This window comes from Centroberyx affinis, unplaced genomic scaffold, assembly GCF_046629955.1.
Source record: "Centroberyx affinis isolate AG114_WGS23_722 - 3 ecotype Tasmania unplaced genomic scaffold, CSIRO-AGI_Caff_v1 ptg007265l_1, whole genome shotgun sequence".
NCBI lineage: Eukaryota > Metazoa > Chordata > Actinopteri > Beryciformes > Berycidae > Centroberyx > Centroberyx affinis.
Genome location: NW_027283672.1, coordinates 1 through 20000, shown reverse-complemented (window position 1 = coordinate 20000; position 20000 = coordinate 1). Strand labels below are relative to the sequence as shown.

General features: G+C 41.6%; 1 protein-coding gene across 1 annotated transcript; it reads left to right on the top strand.

The window, feature by feature from the left end:
* The first annotated feature begins 1752 nt into the window (after positions 1-1752).
* Positions 1753-14241, top strand: LOC139639425 (aspartate aminotransferase, cytoplasmic-like). Its single transcript, XM_071513516.1, has 9 exons — positions 1753-1981; positions 5812-5993; positions 6727-6850; positions 7658-7770; positions 8183-8287; positions 8731-8881; positions 9177-9342; positions 10552-10694; positions 12717-14241. Exons 1-9 carry the CDS (start codon positions 1873-1875, stop codon positions 12854-12856), a joined length of 1233 nt encoding a protein of 410 aa, XP_071369617.1. The 5' UTR covers positions 1753-1872; the 3' UTR covers positions 12857-14241.
* Positions 14242-20000: the final 5759 nt, after the last annotated feature.

The following is a 20000-nucleotide window of genomic DNA, read 5'->3' as shown; positions in this document are numbered from 1 at the left end:
ATTAGCCCCTCGCCCCTTTGAAATCCAACACTGTTGACGGTTCACGGCAGTGTTTCTGGAGAGGGAAAGGAAAAGGAAAAAGTGGAGGAGAGGAGGAGGCCTCGTCCCTGGCAGTGACAGAGTGAGAGGGGAAGAGCCGGAGACCTGTGTGATGTGTGATGCGCTAAGTGTGTGTGTGTGTGTGTGTGTGTGTGTGTGTGTGTGTGTGTGTGTGTGTGTGTGTGTGTGTCTGTTCTTCTACTTCTATCCTTGTGAGAACCACTTTGAGTTTTAGACCTTCAGATTGAGGACATTTTTGCAAAGTGACGTCATTTTGGCCGATCCTAACTTCTTTAAGGGTTCGTTTAGGATTAGGATTTGTGTTTAGGGTTAAGATTAGGATTAGAGTTTAAGGAATGGATGTAGGCAATGAAGGTCCTCATAAAGATAGAAGTACATAGGTGTGTGCATGGGTGTATGTGTGAGTGTCTGTGTGTCAGAGTCACACTTCACTGACACAAAAACATGCTACTCCAGCTATAGGAGGGCTGGAAGTGGAGGCTATACAGAAGTGAAGCAGAGACTATTCGTCAAACACTTCAGATCAAACACAGGAGAGAGAGACAGACAGACACAGAGAGAGAGAGAGAGAGACAGACAGAGAGAGAGAGGGAGAGAGAGAGGAGAGAGAAAGAGAGAGACAGTGGAGAAGAGAACCACACCTGGATGTTTGTACAAAGTTTCCTAACAGAAGAGATGAGGATGAACCACCTAGTGGGTCTAAATCCACACGGCTGTCTAATGTGTGTGTGTGTGTGTGAGAGAGAGAGAGAGAGAGAGAGAGAGGGAGAGAGAGAAAGAGACAAAGAAAGATCCATGATTTTGCTTTTGTGTGAGCTACAATAAAAAAAACGCAGAAAGCTGGTCACATGTCCGAACCGTTTGCCAGACCTTGTTGAAATGAAACAGGTTGGCCAGATAAAGGTTAAGAATAGATAGAGAGAGAGAGGGAGAGATAGGGAAAGAGAGTGAAAGAGAGAGAGAGAGAGAGAGAGAGAGAGAGAGAGAGAGAAAGAGATTGTTTCTCTGTTTTGTTTTGATATGATCGTTATATATGACGTAATATTGTGAACTGCTTTGGCAGTTTTGTTATGTGACAAAGTGACAGTGATGCTGATAAAGCATCTTTGAACTGAATTGAACTACGAGAGAGAGAGAGAGAGAGAGAGAGAGAGAGAGAGAGAGAGAGAGAGAGAGAGAGAGAGAGAGAGAGACCGGTCATTCTGAACATGCACATTCCTTTGCTTGGTTACACTGACCTCTGGTGGCAGAACATGAGACATGCTGACATGCCATTCATGACTGTGATGCTTATCTACGGTATTATCACCAGCCATGCATAAATACACATCACACCTCTAAAGCACAACAGAAGAGTGACCTCATGCATAGCAGTGATGGAGAGGGTAAAAAAAAAGTTAGAGGTAAACCATTACATCCAGTCGGTGGTCACCATGAAGCAAACAAACAACCATCAATAAAAACAAAAATCAATTAAACAGTCAGGAAAGCATTCATTTATATCATGGCGATTTATGTGAGCCTAAAAAGATGTTTGTATTATATCTTGCTCAGGTAAGCTATAACATTCGATTCCCTTTGCAGACCTTTAACGTACTCTCCTCTCATTGGCTACCCCAGAATCACGTCGGTGTTACGTGCCATCCTATTGGTCGCTGTATAGACGCCCATATCGGATAGTCCTGAAGCGGGTTGAAGGTGAACCCCGGGCCCCGTCTCTCCGTCTCTCGCAGCAGCCTCTCTCTCTCTCTCTCACCGCCGTCTCCTCCTCACTCACTCCGAGCCGCACCGGGATCTGACCTGACAAGAGCCATGTCCATATTCAGCGAGGTCCCGCAGGCTCCTCCCGTGGCCGTGTTCAAACTCACCGCGGACTTCAGAGAGGACTCCCACCCGCAGAAGGTGAATTTGGGAGTAGGAGGTAAGAGATGGTTTGCTACTTGCTAGTTAATGCTAGCTTACTGACAGTGAGTTAGCCTAGCAACCGACGGTCCTGCCACCGACCGTGCTTGCGCCTGCTAGCCTGCGTTAGCTCTGTCGGTTGGTCTGTCAGTGTCGAGCAGCGCCACAGAGCATGCCGACTAACGTTAGCAGCTCTTTGCTTTGACCTTCGTACAAGCTAGCAATCCAGCTAGCAAGCAGCCACTGACAGGATCAGGTGTTTTGACAGCAACCGTTAGCCGGTAGAGACGCTAACAGTGAGGCTACATCGATAAATGAGTTGCCCTAATATGGAAAACTACTCCTGACAACACTAGTGTGGAAATATAATTGCTATATTCTGGATACTGAATCAATCACTGAATGATGATAAAAAGTGATTGATTGGAATTAGAATTTAATGAAGCAGTGACTCGTCTTGTGACTGCTCTGCTCTGTCGTCATTTCCCCAAGTCAAAGCACTGAGATGAACTGAGTTGAACTGAGTTGTGCTTAACCAAGTAAAGGGGTCAGTAAAGGGATTTAAAAAAAACACTAAGGCTCAACACTCGCTCTGTAGAAAAATATCTTTATTGCATTAAAAACATGAGGTTTCGGCCATGTCAAAGCACAGCAGCCCTGCCTCGGGTTTCCTGGGCAGGAAGCCAGCAAGCCCCACTCATTTAGAGAGAACAGCAGGTTCTCGTGTTTGTCAAGGTCTAAAATACTGTAGATGTCACACTGACTTGTCCCAGTGTCTCACTTCTAGTGGCGCAGCCTTGGACATGTCATGCTCCAGTATTTAAACAGGGACCCCAGGAAGACTAGAGGCACATCCATGTGCTTCTAATGGGGATCCTTAAATAAACATAAACATAAACATAGACTCTACGGGCAGATGCTGATGCGCAGGTATGTAGCATCCTGGCATCTTTTAAGCCCTGGCAGCACCAGGAGCATGAAGACTAGGACTTCCTGGTTTGATGTCTTCAAAGCATCCGAATGTCAACATCTGATCTTATCAGTTCTTAAACCTTTAGAAACAACACAATGACGAGCTGGCAAGGCCAATGATGCCATCTCTAATCAATTTGTACATTGGATGCCTCAAAATAAAATGAAACCTACATGCTTTTTTTCTTTACTAGTCTTTAATATTTAAAAAGTCTAAGTTCTATTGACACAAGGAATAACTAAGATGGGATGGGCAATCGTGCCAAGGAGCTCCGAGAGTCTGCAGGTTTTCATTCCAGCCAAACACTAGGTGACAGCGGGTGACTTCACTGATTAGCTCCTCCTCTCTGGTTGAAGGTGTGTTAACCAATGAAATCACCAGGTGTAGACCTTGGTTGGAGCTGATTGCCAAAATATTTATCTGTGCCCCAAACCAGTTAGGTCTGGATATAATGAGCACAGGATAAATGCTGCCCAATGTGCCTCACCTGCATGCTCTAGCCAAGACTTTAAGATCTCTATTTCCTGGGATACACACCCTTAGATTGGTAGTAAATGATCACTGCTTCAGGTGAAATTAATGTGCTGTGTGGATTTGGAGAGAAAGAGTAAGAATTTAATATGGATGGCAAACAGTAGGAGTCACCCCTATACCCTTCACCATGCATGTCAGCCTTATATTTGTATGGAAAACATGTCCAGGGAACAGAAAAAGTGTTTTTAAAGAATATCTCTCTTAAGAAATCACACTGAGCTCACTCCTAAAAGATGCAGTGGTTTTGTGAAAATATCTTTGTCTATATTATTTTTTGAGGAATAAACCTCATATAAAAGTGGTATAAGATGGCATCATGCTCGGATCAATACACATCAATATGCAATAACAAGTGAAAAAAGTTGCATACAAAATTCTTCATCAGTCTTATCCTTGTAACAGTGTCACTTCAAAATACATTTGTAATGTAAATGTAAACTGCAGCTAATGTACTATGAAGCAAGAAATGACAGCTCAGCTATTTTGTAGTTGTATTTACAGTGAATTGTTCTGGACAAATAGGAAAATGTTTTTGAAAGACAAAATCGGGGAGTGTGTGATCATATAGGCCTAGTTGTTTGTTTCCTCTTCTTCCCGCATTAGAAGACCAGTGATCTGCAGCTCTCCATATGCGTGACGCCCCGTCTTTGCCCTGTTGCCTGGTGTGAACAGTCTTGTAGTGTGACCTAGGCTTTAAGTGTGGTTCGCGGTGAAGTGGCAGCTGTGGCAGGACAGGAGAGCGTCTCCCGTTCACTTTCCCCCCCCACACACACACAGATCTTTCCAGCTGTTCCACCGATTCAAGTCAACAACCTTCCACTCACAAACCTGCTTGTCTAACCTTTAAACTACACCCGGCCTGTCCCGTCCCGTCCCTTCCTGGTCTGTTTTGAATGTTTGACTCACTCACAGCGTCTTTAGCTCAACGTGGCACAGAGAGCTGAGCTGAGCTGCAGCTACATGGAGGAAAACTCTCTGCTGTGGCCTGTCATTTGATACAGGCCCAGCCAGGAGTTGGACCGCTTTCAAAGAAGGGAGCACGAGTTCCACAGGAGTCAACCATGCACCACACACACACACACACACACACACACACACTTTCATGCACATATAGACTTTAGTCTCTCTATTCAGGGTGACCTTCAGGGAGTGTGTGTGGTACAGAATGAAATGAAATACTCTTGTTTCTCTCTCTCTCTCTCCCTCCCCCTCTCCTTATCATTTCAGACTGCGTGATTATTATTATTATGGCTATTATTCTTAGAACTAAAAGATAAAAAGATCCTTGACATCACATTTTGAGAAATGGTGCTATATGTTTCTGTAGTTCTTCTGGAACTGCTGCTTGCATAATATTCACTAGGGCTGGGCGATGTGGACCAAAAATCATATCTCGGTATTTTTAGGCTGAATGGCGATACACAATATATATCTCGGTATTTTCTACAAAGTGGGCTAAATGTTCAGTTGTAAGTCAAAGCCACATGTGAGATGTCACAAGCACTTTCATTAAAACAAGACTGTGATCAAAATAAAATGCAAAGACAGGGTTTCCTTCCCTGTTTTAGAACTGTCTGGTAACTAGTCTGGTAAGTTCAGAAAATTACATCACTTTATTGTAATGCAGCCTTTAAAACCAGGAAAAGACAACACTTATGCCATATCACAATATTACGATATCCAAAATCTAAGACGATATCTAGTCTCATATCACGATATCGATATAATATTGATATATCACCCAGCCCTAATATTCACTAAGGTTATTAGAGCTGCAACGATTAATCGATTAGTTGTTAAATTAATCGCCAACTATTTTGATAATCGGTTTGAGTAATTTTTTAAGAAAAATAAGTCAAAATTCTCTGATTCCAGCTTCTTAAATGTGAATATTTTCTGGTTTCTTTACTCCTCTATGACAGTAAACTGAATATCTTTGGGTTGTGGACAAAACAAGACATTTGAGGACGTCATCTTGGGCTTTGGGAAACACTGATCCACATTTTTCACAATTTTCTGACATTTTATAAACCAAACAACTAATCGATTAATCGAGAAAATAATCGACAGATTAATCGACAATGAAAATAATCGTTAGTTGCAGCCCTAAAGGTTATTAATCAAAATATATTCACATAGATTAGCTTTGTACGGCAAAGAGAGCATTATTCATGTGAAAATGTTGCAGGTTATTATTTTGTGTATTTGCCCAATTTCAAACACAACTCACTTTAAGCCACATGACGACTTTAATCTTTGCCTTCTCGTCAGCGGATGCAGAACTGGAGCTCTGTGGCCTGTTGTTGATATATAGTGTTCTTGTGGCTTTGTGTCCCCTCCAGCCTACCGTACGGATGACTGTCTCCCCTGGGTGCTGCCGGTGGTGAAGAAGGTGGAGCGGCTGATCGTGGAGGACGGCAGCCTGAACCACGAGTACCTGCCCATCCTCGGCCTGCCCGAGTTCCGCTCCGCCTCCTCCAAGGTCGCCCTGGGAGACGACAGCGCCGCCATCCAGGAGAACAGGGTAGGAGGGACACACACACACGCACACACACACACACACACACACACAGATACACACATGCACTCTCATACTAAGCACACTCTACACATTGGCTGCGTTTGCATGCAGAGTAACCCGGCTATTAAAGTCTTATTCAAGTTAATCTGTTTACATGAACCTGTGTATGTATGTGTAATAAATTCCTGGATAATGTAAAATAACATCACTTTAGTACATTAATTCATGATTAATTTTTCATGTGTTCAAGTGTGTTACATATTCTTAACTGATGATGTAATACTACGGACTAATAATGTAATGACGCGAAAATGTAATACATTTGTCTTATTCTTATGAGTTATTACATTATTTGTCTATATTATTATTATTATTATTATTATTATTATTATTATTATTACATCATCAGTTATATGCTACAGAAAAGAAAATATGTTACACTTCTTGTTAAGTAGTAATCACCAGTTAATGTCATAATGTGATGTTATTCCATTAACCAACAATTTATTACATTAACTAGTTTTTTTTTACATTTTCAACCCATTTATTACATTTAATTTATTACATTTTGACAAGTTATTACGTCATCAGTTCCATGGTCCTGATTGGTTTGTCTTGAACAATTTTGACCTTCTGGTCATCCCACCTCTTGGCTCAAAGCTCAAAACCTCCCTCTTATATTATTCATATCTCACCATTTTCCCTCCTCCTTTCCTCGTCTCCTCTCCTCTCCCAGGTGGGAGGAGTCCAGGCTCTGGGCGGGACGGGTGCGTTGAGGATCGGGGCGGAGTTCCTGCGGCGCTGGTACAACGGCGTCAACAACACGGCCACGCCCGTCTACGTCTCCGCGCCCACCTGGGGTCAGTAGACCGCTCTAGTGCGGCAGGGTTTCCATGTGGTTAGAAAGATCGTCCCGTAACTGGAAGGCCACAGGTTTGAGGCAGGAGTCCCTCAGGGAGATTTGCTATGAAACATGTTATGTTCCATTAGACTGGAACAAACATTAAAGAGTAACTAAACCACAAACCCAAATCTGTTTGAAGCCTGACATCTAATGGTAAAAAGGATGCTACTAAAGTGGCCATCTGCTATTGGCTGATCTTTGGTGCCAGGTGATGTCAATACATGTTATTCTCTATACAAGGTGACAACCAAGGTGACACCTGGTACCAAAGATCAGCCAGTAGCAGATGGTATTTTCAGTAGCATGCTTTTCACTCTTTAAAGCATAATTCTGTCCATTTCGACCTGGACCCTATTTTCCCAGATTTTTCCATCTTACCAGTGGACTCTGACCAAAATCTCATGCACTATAGAGTTATGTCTCACCTGGGTGCGCAGCTCTGCAATACACTCATTTAGGGCTAGTGGATCTTCCAAAAATCAAACCCAAAAGCATCGAAAACATGTCTTTTTCATCTTTTTCAACATATTGATTGCTCGCTCTGTAATGAGACTAATGTGGAGTGTCAATAAAGATACAACACAAAGCCACAGTGATGTACAGTATGTGGTGGCGTGTTCGACAGTGATCCTATTCCAGGCAAATATGACTTTGTTGTTAGTATTCCGCTGCCTTTATGGTGAAAAGGGCAGTAACAGCAGTGGGGTTACAGTCAGTTTCGTAGTTTACTTGAGATTTTAAACATCTGCTGCTTTTTTCCCAGAGAACCACAATGCTGTGTTTGCCGACGCCGGCTTCAAAGACATCCGGCCCTACCACTACTGGGACGCTGCCAAGAGGGGCCTGGACCTCAGCGGGCTCCTGGACGACCTGGAGGTGAGGAGGGGAGGAGGGAAGGGTGCAGGGCTGCATGGATACTTGGAGGAGGATTCAACCAATATGATTAATAAAGGTCGCTACAGATATTTTTGAAACAAAGCTGCCAATAACTGATATTTTGTGCCGATATGTTTAAATTTGACCACTTGCATGCCAAAACATTTCAAGGATTCAGTGTTTCTCCTTGAATTTAGCTACCATTGCTTGCTCACCACGCTGTGTGTTAGGAACCGATAGAGCAAACAAATAGAAACAAAAGCAAAGAAAAAGAGAGATGGAAACGAGAGAAAATGAGAAAATGAAAGAGACAAAGGGACAAAAGTAGACATAGGAAGAGGGATCATGGTTTCAAAATGATTATTTAATGTGGTCTTCTACTCCTCCCTCCCCTCCTCTTCCTCTCTCTCAGAAAGCTCCAGAACATTCCATCTTCGTCCTCCACGCCTGCGCCCACAACCCCACCGGCACCGACCCCAACCAGGAGGAGTGGAAGAAGATAGCGGAGATCATGAAGGTAAAGGGCTCTCGCTGCTGCAGTAGCCTTCAGGTCATATCACAACGAATGAGGGCTCTGCACATTGTCACTTTTTCTGGACATCTGGTTCTTCCATCAAACAATGCACATATCCAATGTAATATCTACATTGTGTAGATATGTGCACTTGTATAGTTGTCTCAGTGCACTTCTGCATGCTTAGATGCTTCTGTACTGATCGTTTCATACTATTAATACACAGTTTTGTGTGTTATCCGCAGCTTTTATGTTTGTCTTGATGCTCCTCTTTTGAAGATTCTTAGTTGCGATGAGACTACCAGGTTAAATTTAGGATGGATGGATGATAAATTGATGACATGATATCTGTCTTTTTCTGAGGAGATTTTCCTCACCTTGTGCTGTTTGTTCCTCCCTCTCTCTTCATATACTGTATTTGTGTCTTTCTCTCTTTCTCTCTCTAGAGGAGGAACTTGTTTGTGTTCTTTGACTCGGCCTACCAGGGCTTCGCCTCTGGCAGTCTGGATAAAGACGCCTGGGCCATCCGCTACTTCGTCTCCGAGGGCTTTGAGCTCTTCGTAGCCCAGTCCTTCTCCAAGAACTTTGGCCTTTACAGTGAGTGCACACACATGCACTTAAATGTAATCCTGTGGTCCTGTGCCGCTCAGTGGGCAGCATGGCACCAGTGTCTGAAACAAACTTTTTGGCTGGTGAAGACTTTTTTTCCCAGTAGCGTTCTAATTTGTAACTGATTGGGTAGAGCAAGGCATTAATGGTCCCATTCCCTCTGGGGCCGTCCTTACTGAAGATGTAGTTCATTCTTAAAATAGAACACCAAGACCAAGACCTCCACCGAGCTGCAGATGTTTTTATGTAATCCCTCCACCCTCTCCGTCTTTGTCTTACTCAGATGAGAGAGTGGGTAACCTGACAGTGGTTGCCCGGGACAACGAGAACCTGACCCGCATCCTGTCCCAGATGGAGAAGATCGTCAGAACGACCTGGTCCAACCCGCCGTCCCAGGGAGCGCGCATCGTCAGCAAAACCCTCAACTGCCCCGAGCTCTTCGCTGAATGGTACGGTCCAAACTGTTGTTCACATTTCATCCAGTGTGCCCAGAATCTCATATTTTTCAGACTGCATCATGAGATGACTATTCCCATCTGTTTATCAGTAGTTCAATAAAGCAATTACAACATACAGCTAATTACAAATGGGTTACCTCCTGTGGTGTGTCATAGGCACAATGAATTATGGTCATTGTAGTTGACTAACACGCTTTCAGTGTTTGACAACATTAAATTGTGCTTTTGTGAAGGTTACATGAAAGAAAATGCCAGGTTTGAATGTCAGTTTCATGCATCACAGCACCATAAATGACTGTAAACCAAAATTATTTGGGAGCTTTTAATTTACCTGTGTGGGTCTCCTAAATATTATATGGGAAACACTGGCATAAGGATTGATTTACAGAGGATTGACTTAAGTCTGCAACTTTTATAATCCTATACACATACAATAACCCATATCATACTTAATATGTTGAATGCATTGTCCAGTGGAATTTCATTAAATTCAGAATGGAAGAATCTGTTACTGCTGCAGCATTCTATTGCAGATGCATTAGATTGCATGTGTTACATTTATTCTACTTAGGTGTGGATTATGTTAGGCATAAACCAAACGTTTTACCTATTTTTAGCTAGCTCTCCATGATATTTTCATGATGAAATAATTTCATCCGTGAATAAAAGTTAAGAAAACTTTTGCTGCAATGCTACAGTCGATAACCAGGCCTGAGCAGCTTCCTCTCAATATGTTTGAGTCACAGGACCCTTGCTCTCAGAGCTTTGCACAGAGCTCACAGCAACATGAATGCATGATGGATTAAATGTGATCGCAGCAGACGCACGCCTAGCTTTTCCCAACTTCCTTTAAAATATTTAAGCAACTCTTAACGCTTGAATGCCGTCAAAGTCTGTAATGCAGGAACTTGATGTAGCTCAGCTTGAGAGGCAGCTTCAAAGTCTCATGTCAAGTTTTGTCGTTCTTCTTTTCTTTTCTCTCTTCTGTTCTCCTCTCTCATTTTCTGCTCTTTTTTGCGTTTTGCTGTCTCGTCTTCTGTTGCCCCTCTTCTCTTCTGTTCTTGACTCTTCATTGCTGCTCATTTTCCATCTCTTTCCTTCTCTTGGTTCCTGCTCTTCTCATCTCCTGTCTCCTCAATTCCCCTCTCCTCCTTCCCTTCCTCCCCTCTCTCCCTCCTCCATCCCTCCTTCTGTCCATAGGAAAGATAATGTGAAGACCATGGCTGACCGGGTTCTGTTGATGAGGGACCAGCTGAAGGCCAAGCTGCAGGCTCTTGGCACCCCGGGGACCTGGGACCACATCACCCAGCAGATTGGCATGTTCAGCTTCACCGGCCTCAACCGTGAGTGGAACACACAGACACACACACACACACACACACAAACACACTTGTATTTAGTTGTTTACATGGAAACATTAAGGACAACAGAGTGGTGTAGAGAGTAGAGACACTGCCCTAGGTTCAAACCCCCATGTCGGTAACCATCCACCCTGCTGAAGTGTCCTTGAGCAAGACACTGAGTCCCTACTAGCTGTTCTGTAGCTGAGCCTCACCTCCCTCCAGGGATGATGACAATAAGTAGTATAAGTTAATGGGGTCAGTATCAAAATTTGCACAATTGATTCTGAATAGGGAAAAAATTAAATTGTGATGTATATATCCAGCTCTATAGCCTGGTGAGCTAGCCTTCCATCCAGCTGGAAGGTGACAGTCTAGAAACCTGACATGGAGCTCATCAATAGCTGTGGTTACATGAGACTTTTTTTTTCATTCTGAATGAAATCATTCCGAAGGAAGATTGCTACGCAAGTGTTTACATGAGCGCTAAATATAACGCATTGTGCTGTGCGTTTACATGCTCCACAGTATTTAATCAGAATAAAAGTTTCTGACATGCGCAAAACAGCGAATCCAGCACTCTTTTATAAAAGTACAGTTTTTAAAAGATGGGCCTGCGTCGGTTATTTCTTTACTGCTGTTCTTTCTGATGAAGCAACAGTTTTATCAAAACATACGACTCCATAAGTGTCAGAAAAAGACATTTTGTTTTGCCCCCGCAATGATTGGGTCCATTTGTAATTTTCACCGCTTAAACTGAAACTGGCCTGGAGAGGCGGAGTCAGGACTTGATATAAAAACGGGCTGCACCGCCTACATCAAGCCCGAGCGCCCCGGGGTTAATAACAAGCACATCCATTTGAATCCTCTAGGAAAAAAGGAGTAACGTTATTTACGTTACTTAACGTTAAATGCGTGAGCATGTGCAGAAAGAGGCGAGATAAAGAAAGTGATCAGAATTTTATCCATCGACCGGGTTATGAAAGGATTAAATTTCATTCGGATCAGCCAGTTTATTCTGACTGAGGCGTTTATATGAGGCATTTTTATTCTGATTGGGCTACTATTCTGATTAAAAGGCTCCATGTAAACGCAGCTAATGTGCTGTAATCAGAATGTGCTCAACTTTTGTTGCGTTTTATTGGTTGCCGAACATGTCACCCGGAACCTGATGTCCACGGCGAACGTAAATATTGATACTCATGGTTTAGACCGAGCCGTGGACGCAGTCATAAGCGAGCTTTGCACCCGCCTCCTCAATATTGACACTGTTGCTGTAGGCAACATCAAAGAAAGGTGTTTGGCAGAGCTGTGACCAAGTCGACTTTGCTCGAGTCCCAAGTCAGTCTCAAGTCTTGAGGCACAAGTCTCAAGTCAAGTCCCAAGTCTAAATGTAGACTACCAAGTCAAGTCATTAATGTCAAGTCTCAAGTCTAAATGTAGAACAGCAAGTCAAATCAGAACAAATCCAGTATCCAGTAGTCCAGGAGTCCAGTATCAATTTTCTTAAATTATCTTAAAGAAAACTAAATATCTAGGACTTTTCAATGCAATATGGTTTTAATAGGATCAAAACTTGGTAAGAGCATCATGAGTTTGATTTCTATAATCAGTTTCAACTTTACAACAATAAATTCAATCATTCCATACAAATTCAGAAACAGAATTTAAATTCAGTCGTCTGCTGGAACAAATCTCATCACTTTCAATCTAAGACATTTACACAAACACAAGATCTCAAGTCAAGACTTTAGAAACCTTTTCAAGTCAGAGTCAAGTCCCAATAAGTCAGCAGAACCCAAGTCAAGTCCAGTCTCAAGTCTTCTCTTCATGCATCAGGTCAAGTCTCAAGCAATTAAAACTGCGACTCGAGTCCAAGTCATGTGACTCAAGTCCCCAGGCATCCAGCCGTACATACTGGCCTTCAGAACAAATATTGATTAGCCCTTTTTTAAAACATGCAGCATCGGTGCTTCTTCTACATTCTGACTGACCTCTGTCTCTGTGTTGCGATTCGTCCCGCAGCCAAGCAGGTGGAGTACATGATCAAAGAGAAGCACGTGTACCTGATGGCCAGCGGTCGCATCAACATGTGCGGCCTGACCACCAAGAACATCGACTACATCGCCCAGTCCATCCATGACGCCGTCACCAAGGTCCAGTAGAGGCCACGTCCCTCTCCGCCCACTTCCTGCTTCCTGTCTGCAACGGGAAGTCTCGTCATGTGATGTGTGTGCCCTATGCCCCGCCACCCACCACCCCCCCCCCCGCTCTTGTTTGTGTGTTGATAATGCACTGCATCCTCTCCTCTGATTGGTTAAACTGCAGTAGTGATTAAACCAATGGGAGGACAGTTGAGATGCCTTTCTGTTGTAAGAAGGTTTATTCCTTTTTTGGGAGGTGCAATGATTTGAGAAAGACACTTACACACACACACACAGCCAGTTCTCTTTGTAAGCAGTGCTCTGTATACAAAGTACATAATATATAGAAGATGAATTCTGTCAAAACGTTTAACTCTTATATCAGGGTTCTCTTTCCTTTCTAGATCACTGTCCCATCTGTCAGTAATATGAAAGCTTCTTGTCAAATCATTTCTGGTCACAAAATTTCTCTCGCCTTTTTTTCCTTTTTCCAACTTGGACATCAGGATGTTGGCCTGCAACAGTTGTAAATTGTTTTTCCCACTAATTTATAGCACTTGGAAGGGTTTAAATTTGGTTCATGTTGTATTGAACAGATGTCATTGCAGCTGAGTTGGTGTAAATAGATGGAATCACTGTTGAGGTCACACTTTTTACCACAACTGCTGCTTCTCTTTAGCTCCATGATGGAGAGGAATTGTTTGGAAAAAAGTTCATCAAGTTTTCAGCCATCAGAAGTTACAAGGAATGGTCTGGTAACTAATTGGCTGAGATACAGTAGAGTGTAGAGTGTTAGAATATACTTATTTGGTCGTACTGTATAACATTCACAGAATAATTACTATTACTGTATATGAAGTAACAAATCCTTCATGTAATCTGTTGGCATCTACTGTTTTAAAGCCTTTTAGATTAGTTGTTGTTGGGAACGACGACAACTAAGAAGCACAATCACCTCATCCCAGGACGTTCTCGTAGTGTTGCCGTGTCTAGAGCAGGGAATTATGGGTACGACGATCATCGTCTCGGTCATGTGACTGGGTTGAAAGGTCACTTAAATGGTCACGCATGATGTGCCTGGAAATCAAATGTCTTTGTGTGTCTTATGTTTTGCCTTGTCAGACCGCTGCAGCTACATAAAGAAAGCAGAGCTTGATGTTGTTATTTTAACCACTGGACACTGTTTTAAGGTCGTGAAGCTATTCTGTGTGCCAACAATGAACAAAATCACAAAACTCTCTGAATTGATACTGTTTTCCCACCCTGCTGTGCCCTTATCATGTCACTGGACGCCTGTGTAAAGTCTGTTGTTGTAATGAAACTTCTCTGGTCGCACCTCAGAGCCGGACGGTTAGAGCAGTATGTGTGTTCATACTGAAATAAATTATAAACTACGGGAACCAAAACCTCTGCTTTCTCTCTGTTTGTCTCACACCGCTTCCTCAATATAGCATCTACCACACCTACAGTAAATGCCAATGGGTAATAGTTAGGGTTGGGCGATAATTCAGTATTATCATTTATTGTCTTGAAGTGGAATCATACTGTCATGAAATGGTGATTTGGGGATATTGTGACTTAATTCTGCTGGCTAAACTAATGATAACAAGCAAATTTGATTCAAAAACTCTGACAAAATCAGGTATGAAACATTTTAAGGACATTGCTTATTTGAAAATTTCAGTTTTGTTGGACATCACTCCTAGCATTTTTATTCGGTTCAATGGGATGAACATTCATTTGATTATTTAATGTGATGTATATCAATATCGAAATAAATCCTTATGATTATTGTGATATTGATTTCAACCATATTGTCATGAGGAGACAAGAAAACTCATGTTGGAAGTTGATTTTTCCTTGTAATGTTGCTGATCTAGTAATTTAAGCTTTTTCCACTGTTGCTCTCACTAGAAGTAATTCTGGATTCCAGGGTTTTAATAAAAAGCCTTACTAGTAAATGTAAAATGAAATGAAGAGGGAGGCTGTTGAAATATACTGTGGATCTTTATATTTCTGTACATTTTGATGCAAAATACCATCACATAGCTGCTTCTTTTTTTTTTTTTTTTTTTTCCAAGTTATCATAGTCACATAAACACTTTATCCATACATCTCTTCCACACTGGTCTTCCCATTAGAAAAAGCATAACAGAGGTGAAAACAATTTACTTTCCCATAAACACTTTATCCAGACATCTCTTCCACACCGAGTTGAGAACAATAGAAGTTTCCATTGAGCACCAATCTGGGATTATATTACCTACGCCCAGCTCAGAAATAAAGGTTAATGGAAAACTGGAGACTGAATCTAAATCTATTTCCTGATCCTGGGTCTAGGAAAACTGATCATCTCCATCTCTTCTCCGCAGTCTAACCAACAAAACCTCCAGATCAGAATCCATATTCTCTGGCTTCGTCAACATGACCTCAGAGCATCGTGCTGATTGGCTGCGGCCTGTGCTCCAATGCAGCAAAGTGACTCAGCAGATTTGATATATTGCACCCCAGAGAGGGATGCTCCCCCCCCCCCCCCCCCCCCATCCCTGTTACATTAGCCAATCGGGTGACTTGGAGAGCACCCCTCCCACTTTTTCACCCTCCTCCACCAGGGTTCGACCGATATCGTTTTTTTGAAGGCCGATACTTTTGGTGTGAAGCTGCCCATAGCCGATATTTTTTGCCGATATTCAGTATCTTTAAATTTGATCATTTTCATGTAAAACAAATGACAACTGATGAGTGTTTCCCCCAGAATTTTAGTCTCTGCAGGATGGGAAACACCTTCTGAAACAACATTTCAACCATCTTAGGACACTAAAACTCTCCACTGAAACAAATACAAATGAAATTATTTTAGGTGGGTTACTGCCTTAAAATGAAGAATTAACTAACAAAAAAAAACATTTTTGAACAATTAAAGAAATAAAATGTGCCAAAAAAAAAAAAGGTCCAGACTGTCTTGACGCAGCTGTGGTCAGGGAGGAACCTCCATCATAGACATAGATTGGCTCAATATCGGCTCCATATATCGGTCTAACCCCAACCATCACCCCTCTATCCACCCCTCCCATCCTCTCTCATCCCTCCGTGCATCTTTTCTGTCCCCCCCCCTCCCCCCCCCTCCCTCCCCCCTCCTCTCCTGTGGTGCAGTGGCACAAATCCTGAACCTGAAAACACCGGCAGACCGAGCCACGCCCGGGCCGGTCCCTCCCTGCCAAACTATCAGCCCAGAGGGAACATTTGTCCTGAACGCTCCCCTGATGTGATTGTTTTTCCAGATATGGCGTCCAAATCAATTTCTGGCAGATTTTTTTATTGGTCTTTGCTCGCTATCATAATGATAAAAACTACAAAATCAAATTTGGACTCACTTAGGCTGAGGCATAACACCAACTGACACCCATATCAGCTCTATTTGGCTGCCATATACACACAGTCAGATCCATAAGTGTTTGGAAAGTGACACTTTGGTGTTATGCCAAGTCTCCATAATCAGTGATGTGGTCACATTGTGATTAAAAAGGCAGGTCAACTTTGATTTCCAGGGAGTGATCACAATAAGATAACAGCCACTAATTAAAAACCCCAAGAAACAATTATTTTTCCTGGTATTGTTCTTGAAAAAACACGTTTTCATGTAGGTCACATCATTCTGAAACCACTCACTGTAATGGATAATATGAATCATCATATCAGAATGATTTAAATTAGTTTACAGATGTGGATAAACTGAGTTTAGGGGGGATTTACTCTCAGAAACATTCTCTCCTGTCATACTTTGGGACGTGATATTACACAGTGACTGACAGTCTAAATACTGATGGAGCTCACTGCCAGACTTGAGGATCATTTTATACTTGCCCAGACAGGAAATTTAGGCCTGGTCAGAATTTCTATCCCTGGACAATCAGATAGAAATGAGTTATGAAGGACAGACATCACATGACATCACTTATTTGTTGCATAAAAGCACAGTGAATGGGAATCAGAATAATCCTTTAAGAAGAAAGCCTGGACAGACCGGGGAACTGTTTTATCCTGCTTAGGACCCAGGTGGGTGGGTAGTGTTTGCTCCATAGGAAAGTGCAATAAGTGCCAGAAAGTTTAGACAATAATATTATAATATTGTGATGTCACAGGAAAGTATTTAAAAGTTTACTCTTGTGTGAATTTGTGTGGCCTTATCTGTCACTATCTGAATTGTCCTAACGTAGTAAACACCACCCATCTGGTAGTCACTTCAAGCAAAAACAAACACCTAGGATTATTTGCAACTTGACAACTGTTGGGCGCAGAACATTTAAATGTTAAATATTCCAGGTAGAGCACTTATTAATGTCTCTGATAATCTGGACAGTCCTCAGCTGTTTAAAACATTGCGTTCAACTTATTCAACATTTACATTACATCATCTGCAGGGTCGGTAACATTCATAACTGTGTCAGAAGTGTTTTTCCGTATTGCTTTCATACAGAATTTGGGTAGCGGTGCTTTATTCAAGTGAGAGTTGCAAAAAAAGAAAAAAAAGAGACAAGCTTGGTAAAGATCCCCCCCCCCCCATCCCCTCAACCTCCATTTAAAACATAACCCTAACCAGCCACTTTTAAGAGGCTTTTGTTAATAATTTGCATTGAGAATCAGACAAATCGACCCCATGCTTGTTGGTGGCAGCTAATTCATGCTGGAGAGAACTCGCTGAGGTTAAGGCTTAGTTTGCATTCAAAATGTAAACCTATAAACTCCATCCCACCCTCATAACCCTTATATTCATATCAGTAATCCATGCAGCTAGGAGGCCAATTTCATCTCAGCAAACAAAGCTATATTGCAAAAAAGAGCATTCATTTATAATTGATACACTTTCTCATCTCAAATTCAATAGAGGCTTTGCAGTTGTGTCACAAGTCTCCCAGGAACCACATCTGGCGCCATCATGGAGGCGAAGAATAAACCGTATAAGCAAATAATGATTAAATATATAACAACCGGAGTGTTGTGGTGTGGCTGTAGATCCATTCAGTAACGTTATAAGTAAAAGTGAATAGTCTGATGAGGTGGATTTGAGTCTAAATTTAGGTTACTGATACAAATGAAACATCTTTAGTCCCAGCATCTGGTCTGAGTCTCTACTCCAGAACACTGGGCTCTATTTTCTTGATGCTGCGTGGCGGATTTTCGTCAGGCGCACGCAGGTTTTTTCAAACAAAAAGTTGGCGTTTGGCTTTGTTAAAACTAGTTAACCTGCCAGCAAGCTAATTTAGCACACGCTAAAGCAATGCTAATGTGGCCTATCATGCGACTACTAGCCACTACTAACACTAGTATTTGCCTCTACCAAATATTAGCTGGTGCGCAAATCAGATAGGACAGTGTTGATTGGTTGTAGCTAACAAGCTCACATTATCTAAATACAAAAATCATCCCATATATCAATAAAAAACAGAACATAACAGCACAGAAATGAACCGTTTCTCTTCAATTCTTTTGAGTCGACCAAGTTGTATGTTTTGAAACACAATCTGCTGTTTGCAGCCACTGTTACCCAAGAGCTCAGGACCTCCAATATGGCCGCCAGAGGGTGCATTACGTCACCTGAGAGCCTTTTATATTATCTCATCTCAACTGATGTGTTGAGTCTGGAAATGATGGTAACACTTTACAATAAGGGTACATTAATTAAGGGTTAGTTAATGCTTAATAAGCATTAACTAACCCTTAATTAACAGTTAACTAATGTGTCTGGTAATCATTTACTAACGGTGTTCATGTTAACTAAGGTATTAATTTATACATTATTTAGTAGTCATCTTTTTAAACTATTAAATAATGTATGAATTAATACCTTAGTTAACATGAACACCATTAGTAAATTACACATTAGTTAACTGTTAATTAAGGGTTAGTTAATGCTTATTAAGCATTAACTAACCCTTAGTAAGCATTAACTAACCCTTAACTTAGTGACCCTTATTGTAAGGTGTTACTGAAATTATTCAGTGAGATGCTGTGGACTGAACCGAAGCCTGAGTCGGGGCAACGTCAGTGTGGAGCTCAACAAATCACTTGAGCTTTCTGGAGGCTAATTCAACTAAACATCTGTGGGGGGAAGTGCCTTGGTAACCCTAATAACATCCCCACTCTGACTCACCCCCTCTCTCTTATAATATCCAACCCAGGTTTCAGTGGTGGAAAGTAACTAAGTACATTTACTCAAGTACTGTACTTAAGTACAATTTTGAGGTACTTGTACTTTGAGTATTTCCATTTTATGCTACTTTGTACTTATACTCCACTACATTTTAGAGGGAAATATTGTACTTTTTACTCCATTACATTTATTTCACAGCTATAGTTACTAGTTACTTTTCAGATCAATATTTTATATTTAAAACATTTGATCATCTTTATAAAATAACTATAAAATAGCATTGTTATAGATTAGACTACCCAAAAGTATAGCTAATTTGTTAAGATTAGCTTCATGTTGACAACTTTAAAATGCTGCTTACATGTACATGTATGTCAATAAATCAGTATTAATATTCCAATAATTTATGAAAAATATAACTCTCTAAATGGGGACAGTTTGCATAATGAGTATGTTTACTTTGAAACTCTAAGTACATTTTGCTGCCAATACTTATGTACTTTTACTTAAGTAAGATTTTGAATGCAGGACTTTTACTTGTAATGGAGTATCTTTACATTGTTGTATTGCTACTTTTACTTAAGTAAAAGATCTCAGTACTTCTTCCACCACTGCCAGGTTTCCACGTAGGCACTCACCCTAAACAACACAAGGCAAAGGAAACATCAGATCCTGTGTAGTGGTAAATAGCATTTGTCCATGCAGCCAGATTTCATTTCACCTCACATAAATAAATATTGGAAAGGAGAGCCTTCATTTATAATTAAAACACATCTCATCTAAAAGGCTCACTTCGCGCGATGACTTTTTAAAGAGGGTTAGCACTCTCAAACCGTGTGATGAATCCATAAGTCTCTGAATTGAAATGGAAACGAGCCCCAACCTAGATTTCTACTGCTGTGTTCAGGCAGGCAGCTCGAATTTAGATTTTTATACAAATCACAGAAGCGTTTCAAATGAGTTTTACTGCTGAGTGAAGAGGAGATGTCTACTGTGAATGGCTCCGTATGTAAG